This window comes from Canis aureus, chromosome 16, assembly GCF_053574225.1.
Source record: "Canis aureus isolate CA01 chromosome 16, VMU_Caureus_v.1.0, whole genome shotgun sequence".
Classification (NCBI taxonomy): domain Eukaryota; kingdom Metazoa; phylum Chordata; class Mammalia; order Carnivora; family Canidae; genus Canis; species Canis aureus.
Genome location: NC_135626.1, coordinates 3,619,274 through 3,632,637, shown reverse-complemented (window position 1 = coordinate 3,632,637; position 13,364 = coordinate 3,619,274). Strand labels below are relative to the sequence as shown.

General features: G+C 35.5%; 1 protein-coding gene across 13 annotated transcripts in view; it reads left to right on the top strand.

Moving 5' to 3' along the window:
- MAPKAP1 (MAPK associated protein 1) overlaps positions 1-13,364 on the top strand; it is a 249,759-nt gene that overhangs the window by 23,414 nt on the left and 212,981 nt on the right. For 11 of the 13 annotated variants that reach the window (XR_013353805.1, XM_077850685.1, XM_077850684.1 and 8 more), the window contains 2 exons: positions 6,789-7,116; positions 9,515-9,604. The exons of 1 other annotated variant lie outside the window; for it this stretch is intronic. Coding sequence is in view for 10 of the 12 variants with exons in the window: in XM_077850685.1 (XP_077706811.1) it covers positions 6,858-7,116; positions 9,515-9,604 (349 nt within the window). In the remaining 2 variants the exon portion in view is untranslated. The remainder of the gene's footprint in view (positions 1-6,788; positions 7,117-9,514; positions 9,605-13,364) is intronic. One more of the 13 variants, XM_077850690.1, reaches the window with a different exon arrangement.

The following is a 13,364-nucleotide window of genomic DNA, read 5'->3' as shown; positions in this document are numbered from 1 at the left end:
GATCCCGGAGACCTGGGATTGAGTCCCACATCGGGCTCCCTACGTGGAGCCTATGTCTCTTTCTCTCTCTCTGTGTCTCTCATGAATAAATAAATAAGATCTTTAAAAAATTTTTTTTCTAAGTTTTTAAAATAAATAAATAAAAATAAAAAGATACAAGATACTTACATCCAGCTTTTCCCTCTGTGGTTTCAGGTCAACAAGTAGGTGATCCTTGAAGTTTCTTTCTTGTATAAAATTTCATAACTTTTATTTTTGAACAACCATTATATGCACTGCTTATTTCTTCCTATTGTATAAATCACAGTTATAGGAGTTAAGGGGAGCCTAAGGGTCTAGTCTACTGAATAACATATTTACTGTATTATATTTTCCACAAAGACCCATGACAGAAATTTCTCTCAGGCCTCAGAACTCAAAGAACTCAACAACAGGATCTTTAAAAATGTCATTTATTACTACTGTTGTAATTCTTTATTCCTTTTTGTTTTGGAAGGCTATATAATGCTTAAGATTCTTGGACTTATTAGCTGTCGGGCTTTGGGCAGATTTTGATTTGCCTTCATTTTCTCATCTGTAAAATGGGGATGAAAACAGTATCTCATAGGGTTATTTTGAAAATTATACAAATTAGTCCATCTAAGAAAGAGCAAGGGTAGCTTTTGTAATAAATAAAGGTTAGTTATTATAATTGCTTTTTGCTTCCTCAGAAGTTTCCTGTGGGAAATGTACAATATAACATTCATACAGATTACCGTTTGCCACATTTTTCATCTACTTTTTTTTTTTTTTTAAAGATTTTATTTATTTATTCACGAGAGACACAGAGAGAGAGAGAGGCAGAGACACAGGCAGAGGGAGAAGCAGGCTCCATGCAGGGAGCCTGACGTGGTACTCGATCCCAGGTCTCCAGAATCACACCCTGGGCTGAAGGCGATGCTAAACTGCTGAGCCACCCGGGCTTCCCATCATCTACTTTTTTACTCTGTTGTATCTTATGTTTTCCTGTAAGCCATTGTGAACAGTTTGGAGAGTATATGTGAATAAAGTTATTTAAAATATGCTTGTAGGGGATCCCTGGGTGGCGCAGCAGTTTGGCACCTGCCTTTAGCCCAGGGCACGATCCTGGAGACCTGGGATCGAATCCCACGTTGGGCTCCCGGTGCATGGAGCCTGCTTCTCCCTCTGCCTGTGTCTCTGCCTCTCTCTCTCTCTCTCTGTGTGACTATCATAAATAAAAAATAAAAATAAAAAAATAAAATAAAATATGCTTGTATTAAGGCTTGATAGCATTAGAACATACTAAAAGTTTACTTCCCTGTGTAGGGCATGTTCCAAGTTAACACATCAAGTTACATGGTCATTAATGCACACAAATGGTTCTGTGCAGTGGTAAAAGCATCCACATTGCACCTGGAACAAAACTTAGCACATCATAGGAACTTAATAAATGTTTGTTGAATGAATGAATGAAGTATAAAAGGAGATCCACCCAGTACATTAAAAACGGGCTGAGTCACTTTGGGATATCTTATGTCTTCTTACTCTGTGTGGTTGTCCCTCTGCTTTCATTTTTGTAAAATAAATCTGTATGCTTTGAGGAATCTGAAGTTAAAAAGTGGAAGAATCCATGAAAATAGGTGATCTTAGGGGAACAGACCTCCTGGAGGCTGAAATTGTTTATCCAGCAGCCGAAAGGCATATAAAAAGGACCAGTTATCTTCAAGTCAAGAATTGGTAACATCCAGGGAAGATATTCAAGACCCCAAAATAAACAGTATTTGTAAAAATGTAAAGCAGCATTTCTAAACTAGGTTCTGTGAATCTCTTATGCATTGATATATTTTAGTGTTCCTGGAGGAAAAAATCTTTAAGGATCAGATAAGTTTCAGATTTGGGATATATTGCATTATGAGAGTCTCCACTCTTGTAGATTCACAATATACGTGAGTAGTTTTATCTTTTTTTTTTTTAAATGATTTTATTTATTTATTTGAGAGAGAGTGAGCAGAGCAGAGGGAGTGAGCAGAATGAGAGAGAGCATGAGCAGAGATGAGGGATTCCCCACTGAGCAGGGAGCCCAATGTGAGGCTCCATCCCAGGACCCTGAAATCATGACCTGAGCCGAAGGCAGACACCCAACTGACTGAGCCACCCAGGTACCCCTTCATTAGTAGTTGAAAAGCTTTGAGAAGTCTAATTAAATAGCAAGAAAACTTATTTTGTTTAATGTGGCATTTCCTAGACATTTTAAAATTTAAATTTAAAAAATTGTGGTAATATACATGTAATAAAATTGACCATTTTAACCATTTTTAAGAATGTAGGTCAGTGGCATGAAGTATATTTACACTGTTATTTATACTGTTGTGCAGCTGGAGACTGCCAGTCTCCAGAACTTTTTCATCTTTCCAAACTTAAACATATCTTATAAATATTCCCCATCCCCCTCTCCCTCCAGCCCCTGGCACTCTCCATTCTACTTTCTGTCTCTATGAATTTGATGACTCTAGGTGCCTCATATAAGTGGAATCATACAGTATTTGTCTTTTTGTGACTTACTTCTTTGAGTATAATCTCGTCAAGGTTCATCCATGTTGTAGCATGTGCCAGAATTTTCTTCCTTTTAAAGGCTGAAGACTATCCTATTGTGTGTATATATATATATATATATATATATACCACAATTTGTTTATCCGTTTTCTACCAGTTTCTAATGACTGTGTAGTATTCTGTTACATGCGTGTGTAATGACATACTCAGGCGTGAATGTTTAGGTTACTTTTAGATTTTCAGTGTAACAATCCTGAGATAAATATTTTTGCATAGTTATCTCTTAAAGGCAAATCCTACAAGTGGGTTTGCCCAAAAGGTACTCATTACACTTTGATAGATGATATATTACCCTCTAAAAAGTCTCAATTTTCATTCCTTTTTACAGTGCATGAGAGGGCTTATTTCTCTGAACCCTGCCAACATTAGGTTTTGAAAATCTTTGATTTTTGCACAACTGATCAGAGAAAATAACTTGTTTTCATCTGTGTTTGGAATATCTTTGTCTTAGAAATCAAATCTACCTTCAAATGGTAGTTTGCTGCTCTTAAAGTGATTTAAAACATATTCTTTTGGTTCTAAAAGTAGTGTTAGGATAAGTTGATAGTGTCCCAAGGTGACAGTTTTGAAAGGCATTAGTGAAGACAAGCTCTTATATCTGTATTAATAGAAAAAAAGCAATCCTTTCTTTATAATCACACTACACATGACATGCTCATAGATGACTTATCTCTACAACAAAATTGTATAATCTTTGGAAGACAGACAGCAACCCTTACTGAATTTCTGCCATGTATAAGATCCTTTGTTGCCAGAAGGGATGTGGCAATGTGGCTCCTGTCCTTGTGGAACTTATAGTCTGAATCTTCAAGTACATGTCATGGGAGGTGAGGGCTTATTTCCTAGGGCAGACTTCTTGAAATTCCCTATCAGAATCAGTATTGAATAGTATTTGTTGAGTGAGTGATACAGATTCCAAATTGTATGAAGTCGTAGTATACCAATAAAGAAGATATCTGTTCTTTTTTGGGGTATTTTGGGGCCTCTGTCCCACAAGGATAAAGTTAGAGACTTGCTGTGTGCTCTCAGAAGTATTTTCCAATGACTCTTTACTTCCTAAGAGGTGATGGAGCAGATCCATTTTCCGGAAAACAAACAAACAAACAAACAAACAAACACATGCACATTCTGTTGAGTGTACTTAAGTATACTTTTATTTCTTTGCCCTTTGCCATTTGACTTGTTGGTGCTAGAACACCCATTAAATGTGTAGCTTCTCATTGAAGCCCTTGTTTTTCACAAGAGAAAACTATTCAATATGAAATTGAAAGTACCTGCCCCTCTGCTAGCGACTAGTTGCCTTACTCTCGTGGGAGAGACACTTACTGTGATTGCTATGAGGATGTTTGCAGTTTTGGCCATCTGTGATGCTATGATTTTGTTAGAAAACAAATGCTCTCATTTATAAGTAAATCCATGATTGAATACATCTCTTTATGATTTTATAAGTAATTCTTATTTTTACAAGTGAAATTTAAATGCTCCTCTTTAATTCTGTAATGTTTTTCTGATTAATACACTGAAAATGGTAGGCTGACATTAACATTTCTGAGACTTGGAGGAATCTCATTATATTAAATACACTAGGACTGTGTTAGGGTATAAACTTTTTGATTCAGAGATACCTTTCCTTGGCATTTCCCATTAGCCTCTGTGTAAAATAACTACTCAGTAAATATATTTGAAGGAAAAAAATGAAGATTAGTGTAATTAATTTGATTAATTATACTTTCTCTTAATCTTGGTATCTTTAAGATCTACCGAGTGATGTCATTAGAATGTTACTAGACAAAAGTTTTTAAAACCTTTGTTGGTTATAATGCTTTATTAACTGGATTTCCCCCATATTTCATTTTTAGAAGAGACAAATAACAAGAAAATCTGGTGTTGTAGGCCTTTCTAAAAATAAATACCTCTAGGACTGTTCTGGGAACATATTCAATCCAGTTTTCATGTTCCTTGCATCTCATAATGATTTTGGAGGAGGAGGAAGAAGTTGACCCTGGTGACCTGCAGAGTCCTCTTTCAGAAAGGAACCACACATTTATTTTATGTGCTGTGCACTTACTAAAGAAGGATGAATATTGATATATTTTAGGATTATTTTAAACAAGAATTGAAAGCCGAAGTTATTATTTTTTACCATCATCATTGTTATTATTAAAAGCAGCTAATAATTATGTGCCTGGTGCTCTTTTGAGCACTTTCCCTGCATTATCTCTTATACATCTTCTCATTCCTGGAGTCCCCATTTTATTAACGAAGAAAGAAAATAGGCTCAAATAAGTTAAGGTTGTTTTGACCAAGATCACATAGCCAGCTAGTGGTAGGGGCACGATTTGAACCCAGTTCTGCCTGCAGTTCTTTCTCTTAACCAGTGTCCTCTAATACAGTAGTCCCCGATCATTTGCAGGGGGTGCTTTCCAGGAACCACAGTGATGCCTGAAATCATCGATGGTACCAAATCCTATATGTACTATTGTTTTTCCTGCACATACATACCTATGATAAAGTTTAATTTTCGAATTAGACACAGTAAGATATTAATAGCGATAATAAAACAGAACAATTACAACTATACTGAATTATGTGACTGTGGTTTCCCTCCTCAGAATATCTTAATGTACTGTGCTCAGCCTTCTTGTGATGATGTGAAATGATAAAATGCCTATGTGATGAGTCAAAAGTAAGGTGAATGACCTAGGAATTGTGACATTGCATTAGGCTACTTTTGACTGTCAGGGTACATCAGAAGGAGGATCATCTGCTGTTGGACTGCAGTTGACCATGAGTAACAACAAACTGCAGAAAATGAAACCACAGATGAGAAGAGACTACCATGTTTTCTTTGTTGAGTATTCCCATTTAACTAAGGAGGTACCATTTTATTCCCAGAATATACATCATTTTAGTTTCAACAAGATTCAGGAAGCAGTTCTTACAATGAGATTTCTAAAGTAAGAAATTAATTTGGTAGCAGAGAAGTTTGATTAGTAAAGTTTATTTTAAAAGCACAATACTGGGATCCCTGGGTGGCGCAGCGGTTTGGCGCCTGCCTTTGGCCCAGGGCGTGATCCTGGAGACCCAGGATCGAATCCCATGTCGGGCTCCCGGTGCATGGAGCCTGCTTCTCCCTCTGCCTGTGTCTCTGCCTCTCTCTCTCTCTCTCTCTGTGACTATCATAAATAAATAAAAATTAAAAATAAATAAATAAAAGCACAATACTGGGGCGACTGGACGGCTCAGTCAGTTAAGTGTGATTTCTGCTCAGGTCATGGTTTCAGGGTTGTGAGATTGAGCTCCATGTCAGGTTCTGTGCTTTGTGTGCAGCTTCCTTGGGATTCTGTCTCTCCCTCTGCCCCTCCCTTTATCCCTCCCTCTCTCCCAAAAATAAAATAAAATAAAAGCACAATACTCTGTTAAACCAGAAGAAAGGAAAATGTGTTTATTGAACAAAATTACTTTGGTGGTTCTTTTTTTTTTTTTTTTAATTCCTAGTAACTCAAAGTATTGTCTGTGTTCTTTTAGTTGCCTCACAACCATATGACAAAGACAAAGATGAAATGTTAACAAAAGGAATGCCTGGGGATCCCTGGGTTGCGCAGCGGTTTGGCGCCTGCCTTTGGCCCAGGGTGTGATCCTGGAGACCCGGGATCGAATCCCACGTCGGGCTCCCGGTGCATGGAGCCTGCTTCTCCTTCTGCCTGTGTGTCTGCCTCTCTCTCTCTTTGTGTGTCTCTCATGAATAAATAAATAAAATCTTAAAAAAAAAAAGTAAACAAAAGAAAGGACAGTTTCATACTTTCACACATAATTTGAGGAAAATACGACTTGTTCCCCTGTGACCTTATAGAGTAATGAGGAGACTGCATTGGAATGAAGGAGAAAGAAAGGAAAATTTATTGTTTTAACAGTAATTATGTGCTTTGAGTGGTCTAAGGAGTCACTGTTAATTTGTTTTGCAAAAGAGGAAGCCACCCTCATTGACTAGAGCTGTAGCCCCTAGTGTTTATAAGGATTTCCTTTCAGCTTAGGCTTAATCCTTGTAAGCTCCTAGGTACAGGGATAAATGTTGATTTTCAAGGTAGCATTGTACCACATTGAATTTGTTTGAAAAATGATTCAGTCATCTTCTTTTTTATTCTTAAATATTGCTGTGTACATCATGTTTCTAGGGAGGTGAGCACGTGAAACAATATGAAGAGGAGAAAATAGCCTTTTAAGGAAATTGGCCCACAGAAAGGATGGCCTTCTTGGACAATCCAACTATCATTCTAGCTCATATCCGACAGTCACATGTGACCAGTGATGACACAGGAATGTGTGAAATGGTTCTCATTGATCATGATGTTGACCTAGAGAAGATTCATCCTCCTTCAATGCCTGGAGACAGTGGGTCAGAAATTCAGGGAAGCAATGGTGAGACTCAGGGCTATGTATATGCCCAGTCAGTCGATATTACCTCAAGTTGGGACTTTGGTATTAGAAGACGCTCAAATACAGGTAAACATTGCCTTTTAGTCATGTCTTCTGAACTTTAAATCAGTCAATAATCTTACAGAATAATGCATATTGTTGGAATAGGTTTAATGGGGAAAGTGTCTATTAATTGGAACATGCATGTATTACAGTGAGTCTAAACAACTCCCATTTCTGTGACTGAATGGAGAGTGCCTCTGGAATGACGTTATTAAAGGAAGTAGAAACTGAATAGATAAAAAAAGGTGGCTATCAGAGGCATGTTGGATGTTCTGTTTCTAAAAAGTCCTCACGTAGAAAGAGAAGTAGACTTGTTTTGAGTATTTTCATAGAGCAACATTAGTCCCAGTGGGTAGACTACCTGGTAGCCGGTTTCAGGTTGACATAATAAAGAACCTTTAATACAGAGAGCTGACTAGCCAAGGAATGATGCTGCTGGAGCCATTTTTTGGCCTTGGAGGGATTGTGGGAGGGTGGGGGGAGGATTGGAGGTAAATAGCTGAATATTTGTTAGGGCTGATTTTAATAGCAATCCCCTTGTTTTTGATATATTATCTTTATTTTCTTAAATTGGTCTCTACCCTTTGATCTTTGTGGCTTGAAAATGCTATTCTTTGGTACATACATATTCAATCATTAGCTTTTAAAAACTTATCAATGCCTATTTTCCAGCTTATGTGTTTTGGAAATCTTTCAAGGGGAATGTGATGAACCAAGGCCTTTACTTAGATAAGTTATTTAGAATCTATAATGTACTTCTGATATGACAGGGTGTTCTAGGAGATGATTTTTATTAGGTAATCAGAAAATATAATCTCCACTAATCAGTAGGAGTAACCTGCTAACTCCCAGGAAAAGTAATGGTAGGAGATGTCGTAGATCATAGAAAATATTTACATGTTTATTTTCGTGGTCAAAATGTAAAATGTACTTAAAGAAGTACTGCAGGATACAATATACAGTGCAAGGCATGTTAAGGTTTTGGTTCGGAATTCAGCATTCTGTGACATCTCCAAAGAATAATTTGCTCTCATGATGAAAATAATTAATAGCATTTCCCAGTAGCTCAAAGAACTTTTATCAAAATAGGATTTGAGTGAAGGTTTGAATATAATTTAGAACCATTGATTCTCAGTTCTCTAGCTGAAACTGACTTCCTTTGCAAGTTATTGAGGTGGTATCTTATATGACAGGTTAAATGGATTTCAGAAGGAGAATGCTGCTAAATTGAGAGCTTTCTGATTGTATTACTTTGGCTGTACCCTTCACATTTATTAATTGCAATTGAATGTATTTTCCTTCAATGGAATTTGGTTAGATATAGTGACATTGTCAAAATGCTTTTGCTGGCACAGTTTACATTTATGGCAAGACTAGTTTCAGTATTTCCCTACCACAATGCTAAGGCAGGCGTGTATGTTATCCTACCTTGCAAGAGGTTGAAAGAGAAATTTACTTATTTTTTGTTAACATTGTTCCAGGATAGGAAGTTGAAGCTAACTCGAGAAATAACATCAATTATGACTTTCTTTTCCATTGTGGTTTTCCTATGCAGTAGTTGTTAATATATGCTGAACAATATTTCTTTAATAAAAGATTGGTTCACTGATTTTTTTTTTTTTTGGTTCACTGATTTTTGAAGGTTGATCAGCCAGTGGTAATATAATCTCACAAATGCATGATTTTAGGTGATGCTTTTGTTGGAATTTCTTAAGATAGCACTTAGATGCAATAATTACAATTGTGGAGTGTCCTAGTGACCAAAGAATGTACTTTTTAATCCTTTCAGCATATCTTAAAATTTTGTATAAGAAAAATTATTCTTTTTAAGATTTGACTAATGTTACGAAGATACAAATCATTTATTTTACTACCTATAAACTGTTTGAGCCCACTGAAGGAAAGCTATGCTAATTTATATAGCTTTGACATTTTATAATTTTCATGATTTTTAGATAAAGGATTTTATATTTAAAACTTTAATAGTCTAGTCTGAGTTCATTTATCTTTAATTTTTGAAACGGGTAGAGTAATTCATAACAGTAATTTTATTCCTGTAATGTAATATTCACTTCAGTTCATTTGTGCATTAAAATTCCTTTAAGACCGTTATTAATGATTTATATAATGAAATGTCATATTAATCACAGAAGTTTTCACATTTTATTATTCTCTTCCATGTTAATACTATCTTTATGATCTCTATTAATGTTTTATATCCTCTAATTTCAATTATAAATCAAGAATATTTTCATGTTTTTGTTGGTATTTGCTTTTCAGGGGTGCCACCTTTAAAATTTTATGACTTTTTCCCTACATGTGCAATATAAAACATCTTTATTCATATAAAGGTAGTTAATTATGTCTTTGTTTATAGTAAACTTTCATTGACAAACTTATAGTTATAATATTTCTTTTCAAGCTCAAAGATTAGAACGACTCCGAAAAGAGAGACAAAACCAGATCAAATGCAAAAATATTCAGTGGAAAGAAAGAAATTCTAAGCAATCAGGTAAATGGAAAAAATTTTAATTGTTAATTTGAGATTTTTATATTTAGTTATATTATTAAATAAGAGCTTTTATTTTTAATTCATCTTTTTAAATCCTCTGAGCAGATACCTCTTGTATTTTGAGCTTTGCTTTCACTTGGGTACATTGGCCCTCTGAAGCCATGTGTTCTTTAGGTCTTGTGTTTTTGGTCACTCTTCATTTTGCATCACAGGAATTGGTGTATGTAAGGCATATTTTATACAAACTGTCATGCCAGTATTTTGTTCTTAGAGCCAAGGAATACCTATGGTTTGGATGGGCCTCTGGGTTATAGATTCCTCCTGGCAGTTCCGACCTAGACTTTCCCTTGTCTCATTAGTGGCCAAAATAACAATCTTTTTTGCATATATGCTAATTTTCCCTTTAGCTTAACAAGCATTATGTTGCTGGTATTGTCAGTATTTGTAGTTAGTGTTCATATGGTATTTGTAGTAAAAGCTGGCCATATTACTGATTTTCAAATCTTCAATCTCAGCAAGAAAAAATAAAAAAATCCAAAATGCTATTGAAGTATCTTCTAATGTTTATATTATGTGTCCTAGATTTTCTGTTTTTCTCATTGCAAAAAAATGTCTATACTTTGTCTTCTATGTCTTCTAGCACCTACTACAACTCTGGCATGTAGTAGATGTCCAATTAATTTTTGACTGACTTCATTGCTACATAATATTTATAAAACTAACAATATTAATGATTATTATTATATTAACATCAGTACCTACCTAGTGCTGTTCTAAGCACTTTATGTACATTACCTCCAATGCAGCAATCTTATAAGGTATAGATATTGCTGTTGTTATCAGATGAAACAGAGATTGAGAGAGCTTTAACTTGCTACAGTGATAAGCCTGGAAAGTGGTAGTGCAGTAGAGCTGTATTTTCTATCTCTGTCTGCAACTAAAGGCCAATCTCTTCTGCTAAACCATACTATATAAAGTGATTATTGTAAAAAAAAGCTTTTTTTTTCAAGCTGCTCTTCAACTTCACTTGCTCTTTGTCATTTGCAGCTGAAGAGTTCTAATCAATATAAACAGTTGGAAGTCCCCAACAGAGAACTGAAAAAACAATAGCCTAGAAATTTAATTATCATCAGGCTTATGAAAAAGCACATAGGATAGTATTCAGGAAGATGGGAATACATATTAGAACTAGTAAGGATTCAGTTAGTGGCTGGATACAAAACAGATATATACAGATACATAAAGACAATAGATTCCTTCACAAGAGCAGTAAGAAAGTTATGGGGAAGAAGATGCTAATTACAAGGGTAGCATAAATACAAAACATCTGGAAATAACCTTAATAAGAAATGTAAAAGTGCAGGAACAATATGGAGACAAGACAAAACAATTTATGTACTATTGGTATATATAAAAAAAATATATATATATTGTATATATATATATTGGATATTGTAAGGAACTTAATTTTTACTCTGGAAAAGGTGATTTGATCTGAGTAGTGATGTGATTGATAAATTACTTACTCCCCCCACCCCTGGTTTAAATTTAAACAGTTTTTTATTATGGAAAATTTCAAACATATGCAAAAATAGAATGGTATCATGAACCCCAAGCTTCAGCAATTATCATGACCAGTCATGTGTGTGTGTGTATGTATGTATGTATGTATGTATTTAGAGAACACTCAAGTGGGGGGGGGGATGGAGGGGCAGAAGAAGAAAGAGGGAGAGAGACAATCTCAAGCAGACTCCGTGCTAAGCTTGGAGCCTGACTCAGGGCTCTATCCCATGACCTCTAGATCATGACCTGCACTGAAATCAAGAGTCTGACCCATGAAGGCACCCCTCTCAATTATTTTTAAGCAATCCCATGTACAATATGAAATTATAATTTCATACCTAAATACTTGTGTATTTTTCTAAAGATTTTATTCATTTATTCATGAGAAACACACACACACACACACACACACACACACAGAGGCAGAGACACAGGCAGAGGGAGAAGCAGGCTCCATGCAGGGAGCCTGATGCAGGACTCGATCCCAGGACTCCAGGATCATGCCCCAGGCCAAAGACAGGCACCAAACCACTGAGCCACTCAGGGATCCTCCTACTTGTGTATTTTTTTTTTTAAAGATTTTATTTTTATTTATTCATGAGAGACAGAGAGAGAGGTAGAGACACAGGCAAAGGGAGAAGCAGGCTCCATGCAGGGACCCCGACGTGGGAATCGATCCAGGTTCTCCAGGATCACACCCCGGGCTGTAGGCAGCACTAAACTGCTGCACCATCCGGGCTGCCCTACTTGTGTATTTTTAAATGCATAAGAAAACTGCAGTACTACCACTTTTCCAAAAAATTAGCAGGAATTCTTTGATATTAACAAATATTTCCTTGATTGTCTCAAATGTTTCTTTCTTTTTCTTTTGCCAGTTCATTCAGGTCTAGATGTAAGGTCCACATGTTTGTTTGACGTGTTCCATTTCCTTTTTAATCTGTAGATTCTCCTTTACTTTTTTTCATTGTAATTTATCTAAGAAACTGGGTCATTTGTCCTATTGAATTTCCTACATTCTAGACTTTGCTAATTGTATCTTTGTGGTCTCATTTAATATGTTCCTCTGCCCTCTTTATTTCCTATAAACAGGGAGTTGGATATAAAACTTGCTTAGATTGAAGCTTGATTTTTTGATAAGAATATTCTGTATATACTGATCTAAACTTCATATTGCATCATATCAGGAAATATGGAATGTCTTCTTGTCTTTTTTTGTGAAGTTCAGATTGATGGTAGAATTAGGTGTTGTTCACCCATTATTAAGTTACTCCCATCAGCTTTTCTTCTAATGGTTTTAGTGGCCATTGATGGGCATTACCTAGATGAATTATTTCATCAGAGTTGCAAAATAGTGATTCTAATTTTATCGGTTTTCCTATAAAGAACTTTTCCTACTCTATTATTTGGTTATTCTCAGATATAGTTCCTACAGAAAAGACAGGATAAATGCTTGATTCTTACATACTTCCTTCCGTAGATCTGGCCAGAATTGGCCATTTGTTTAGAGAGTTGGTTCTTTTTTAGTGGTAAATGGCACTGAAAGACCAAAACTTGAAGTCTAGAGATGCTTACTGAATTGTTTTTTTTGCTTGTAGGCCTTTTAGGGGATAGGGCTCAGAAAAAGATAAATTTAAGAGGAAATACATTGTGAGTTAATGCTGATAATTCCTATATGTATTTAGTATTATAGAGTGTTTACTTTGATTTTATGTTTATGTATTTTTTCTTATGCTGAAAATCGTGGTTCCAGAATAGAAACATCACTATCATTACTAACACTGTGATTACTAAAAATAGTTTAAGGTTTTTTTTCCCTTTTGATATGTTCCATTAGGGAACATACAAATTGCTGTGTGATAAAGTTACTTAAAATAATTTCTCTCTTTCTAGTTAAAATGCCAACTCAATATTATACTTAGGTTTGTTCATTTCATTTTGCTTTTATTTTTAGAGATTTCACTTCTAATTTTCTTTAATAACTATATAAGACATTTATATGGCTCTAAAGTTGAATGCATAAAACAAGGTAAAATCAGAGAAATCTAGCTTCAATTCCTGTCCCTTCTATTATTATAGGTAGTTATCTATCTATCTATCTATCTATCTATCTATTTATTTAGAAAGGATGGGTGGGGGGCAAAGGTAGAGGGAGAGAGAATATTTTAAGTAGGCTCCATGTCTAGCACAGAGCCCAACT